This window comes from Pinus tabuliformis, chromosome 2_1 (genome assembly GCF_031772625.1).
Source record: "Pinus tabuliformis cultivar Carrire ecotype Pingquan chromosome 2_1, CPIR1, whole genome shotgun sequence".
In the NCBI taxonomy this organism is placed as follows: domain Eukaryota; kingdom Viridiplantae; phylum Streptophyta; class Pinopsida; order Pinales; family Pinaceae; genus Pinus; species Pinus tabuliformis.
The window spans coordinates 620,674,034-620,678,327 of NC_142299.1; the positions used below are offsets into that span (position 1 = coordinate 620,674,034).

At 38.4% G+C, this 4,294-nt stretch overlaps 1 protein-coding gene across 1 annotated transcript; it reads left to right on the top strand.

Moving 5' to 3' along the window:
- Positions 1-358: 358 nt before the first annotated feature.
- On the top strand, positions 359-2,350 carry LOC149202067 (uncharacterized). The gene is made up of 2 exons (XM_089401474.1): positions 359-893; positions 984-2,350. The coding sequence occupies exons 1-2, from the start codon at positions 359-361 to the stop codon at positions 2,348-2,350; spliced, it is 1,902 nt and encodes a 633-aa protein (XP_089257600.1).
- Positions 2,351-4,294: the final 1,944 nt, after the last annotated feature.

Genomic DNA, 4,294 nt, shown 5'->3' on the forward strand with positions numbered 1-4,294 from the left:
GTTTTTTTTGTGGTGAATCTCTCTCAGTAAAAGAGGATGAAGTTTGTATCAGTTTTTAATAGAAATGTTTTTATTGTGGTGAAATACTCTGTTTCTCAGTGAAATTTTTTTAAGCTTCCCTGTGCACAAAAAGATCCTCTGGAGGTAAAATAGAGCATTGCCTCTGTGTGTTTGAATCTTGGTTTTTGCTATTTTTCCCATCAAAAATACCCAACATTCAGCTTCATCAACTTCTTCTATAACTTCCATCGCTGTGCTTTTCCTTGGGCCCCCAGAGCTCTCCAACTATCCAAATTTTGTGGTGGCTGATCGTGGGTCCGAATTAGATGCCCCAAAATCTAGGACAGCTGCGAATGAAATGGCGTTGGAAATGCAATCACAGCATGGCCGCCGTCCTACATCCTCAATATCTGAAGCTTTCAAACGTTTCTTGAAACGATGCTTCCATGTTTTGAAACGATTCTTGGAAGCGGCCAGTCCAACTTTGAAACGCTACTTCGAATTACAGACAGGAAAGGAGAATATGACATTGACTGAGAATTGCTCTCCCACATTCTCAACATCTAGTAATCCATTGCTGGATTTCTTTTTCCATGTTGTGCCCGATACTCCCTCCCATAGAGTCACTGAACTTTTGGAAGCCGCATGGAATGAAGATCCACTAGCAGCTTTAAAGCTAGTTTGTCAACTGAGAGGCGTACGGGGAACGGGCAAATCAGATCGAGAGGGCTTTTATGCCGCAGCTTCTTGGATTCATTCACGTCACCCCAAAACTCTCGCTGCCAATGTCGGCAGCATCGCTCAATTTGGTTATTTCAAAGACCTACGTGAGATACTTGTTCGCCTGCTACAGGGAACCGAAGCCACGGAAAAACGCAAGGCTGAAAAAATCAGTCACAAGGAAAAAATCCAGCGTGCAAAGGAAAATGAGGGTGCAAAATCCAAATATGGACGAAGACGTGCAATGTGTTGTAACCCCAGAGGATGTTGGCCCGGTTATTACGCTCGGAAGGGTGCTGCTGCAAGAGAAGCTAAAAAGCTGGGCACGCTCAGGCCAAGAGAAGATCGAATTTCAGCGGATGTATTGAATGGAAAGATGTTGAGAGAGAAGGCCAGAGTTATTAGGAAAGAAAAGCGTTTGGAAGCAGCCAGTAAATCTTTGAGACGTTACTTGGAAGATCCCTATTACAGAGCATTGCATGATAAAATTGCCCAGTTCTTCACGGGCTTGCTGTCTAAAGACTTGCAGGCGCTCAAGTTGGGCAAAGTGAAAGAGATAAGCCTAGCCGCCAAGTGGTGCCCTTCCTTGGATTCGTCCTACAATCGTTCCACCCTAATCTGTGAGAACATTGCACGCACGCTTTTTCCCCGTGAGGAGTTCAACACTGACGAAGAGAGTCATTATGTTTACAGAGCCCGTGAGAAGCTGAGGAAAGAGGTGTTGGTTCCGCTCCGGAAGGCTCTCCAATTGCCTGAGGTGTACATGGGTTCCAATTTGTGGAACGAACTGCCTTATGAAAGAGTGGCCTCTGTCGCCATGAAAAATTACAAGGACATCTTTATGAAGCACGATTCCGAAAGATTCACTCACTTTTTGGAGGAGGTGAAAGCCGGGAACAAGAAAGTTGCTGCTGGAGCTCTGCTTCCGCATGAAATTCTTGAACAAGCCAAGAATGAAGAATCTGCTGTTGCAGAATTGCAGTGGAAGCGAATGGTGGAAGACATGAAGAAAGAAGTAAAGCTTTCTAACACCTTGGCGGTCTGTGATGTTTCAGGGAGCATGTCCGGAACTCCCATGGAGGTCTGCATAGCGCTTGGATTGTTGGTTTTGGAAATAAGCGAGGAGCCGTGGAAAGGCCATGTTATGACCTTCAGCGAAAATCCAGAACTGCATTTGGTCACAGGGAATTCCCTAGTTGAAAAGTATGAATTCATAGAGAACATGGATTGGGGAATGAATACCGATTTCCAAAAGGTGTTCGATGTGATATTGGAGATGGCAGTGAAATGCCGACTAGAACCGGAGAAGATGATAGAGCAACTGGTGGTGTTCAGTGACATGGAATTCGACCAAGCTTCCTCAAATCCATGGAAAACAGACTACATGGTAATCAAGGATAAGTTCAGAGAGGCGGGATATGGAGTGCCTCCCAGGATCATCTTCTGGAACTTGAGAGACTCTAACAGCACGCCCGTGTTACAGGGAGAAGAGGGTGTTGCCCTGCTCAGTGGTTTCTCTAAGAACCTCCTCACGCTCTTCTTGGAAAGCAATGGACAAATCAATCCATTGATGGTCATGAACAAAGCCATTGAAGGGGAGCTTTTCCAACCCTTACGTGTTGTGGATTAACCTAGCATACCATCAGTGTCGCTCTTAATTTTCCTTTTCTTTTCACAACATTTTCAATTATTTTAAATGAATCATTTTATGTTATGATAGTTTGTTATTAACCTGAATTTCTAAATGGCATTTTCTATCTCATTTTTCGTTCCAAAGTAATGTTGATATGGGTATATATTGGGTTGGATACCTAAAATTAATGGGATATTATGATCATGCTCCGTGCGTGATAACGATAAAATTATATTATGGGAAATCATCTTCTAAGGCGGGTATGGCATGGACTTGTGAAAATGAATAAAATTGTGGTCTTTACCAATCTTTAAGGCATGAAAGCTTATAAACATTTATTCCTATTTATTCTTAGGGAATATTCATGATCACAATTATGGTAGATATATTTAAAGTGACATTCTATCATTTTTTCTCTGGGTAAAAAAAATGAAATGAAATACAAATGAAAAGTATGTTAGATATTTTTTTGAGTGTAAAAATTGAGAAAAGGTTTTTATCTTGAGAGATTTGATCCTTCTTGGGTCTAATATATCCATGGTTAAGATGGATCTAAGATGGTTTCAGTCATGTGCCACCATGAAAAATATGTGGAACATCTAATTTTTATAATAATTTTAAATATGTTAAATATGTCTAAAATTAATTTGGTCATTTTAATCAAATGAAAAGTGATGAAATAAAAAATTTGAATACAAAGTGACAATATGACAATGTTGATTGAGATGAAAAATGAGAAAAATAAGAATATTGTCAATTACAAATAGTTTACAGTTTCAAGAAGCAAATACTTCAATTAAGTGAACATTTTATTTGAGTTGAAAATTCAAGTATTTTATTTATGGTTGAATTATTGTAGCATAGGAAGCAATACACGCCATCAATAAAAAAAAATGTATATACATTGAAATCAATGCCCAATGTTAATCTAATTACCTTGAAATTAACGTATACCATACATTTAATTACATCAAATTATAAATCAACATCTTCACTGAAATCAATGCATCTAATGAAAGCAATCAAATATGATTAGAAATTGACATATTTACTCAAATCAATTCATCTAATGCAAGCAATCAAATAGAAATAGAAATGAACATATACACTGAAATTAATGCATCTAGTGCAAGTAATAAAATATAATTAGAAATCAACATCTACACAGAAATTAATGCATCTAGTGCAAAAAATCAAATAGGATTAAATTAAAATGAAAAGTAGTTAGAGATATTTTATTAAAAACATTAAAATATTCCCTCTCAAGTTTAGAATAGGGATTCTTGATGTTGGGTTAGATTTTGAGCTTGTCTCTCATTTGATTTGGACATAGGCTTTTTGTGAGTTGCATGTGAGGAGTTTTTGGAGGGGTTGCACAGCCTCCGTGCCGCCATGGTAGGGAGGCCTCCATATTTTGTGAATGTTGTTTATCTTAATGAAGGAGTTCAAATTCCATAGTTATGTGCTTGTTTTCAGTAATTATGTTTATTTTCAACAACATGTTTAGTATATTTTCCATTTGTTCTTAGCAACTCTTCATTTGCAGTAATATTATGTGTTTGATTCTTGTCCAATGGTTTTACTTGGAGCAACATGTGTTTATTTCTAGTTGTGTAATGTGTTTTAGTTTGTTTCATAATGGTGTACTTTTGTAGTTGTATGGCCATGCATTGTGTATGTTTATTACTGCAAGTATTTTTCAATTTCATTTATTTTCTCTTGTTGGCCCTCCCAGTCATAGTGTGCCAACAAATGCACCAACTGGGAAATGGTTGGTTCCGCTCTTCAGTTCGGTGTCAATGGTGATTAAGAGAAGCCCACGTGGACAAACTTGTGGTTAAAAGGGGGTTGTGCGACTAGCCAACCTCCAACTTCAAGAAAAAGACAATTGATTGTTTTCTCGTGAGAAATTTGTTGGGTTCTTTTAGTTGGGTGTATGCT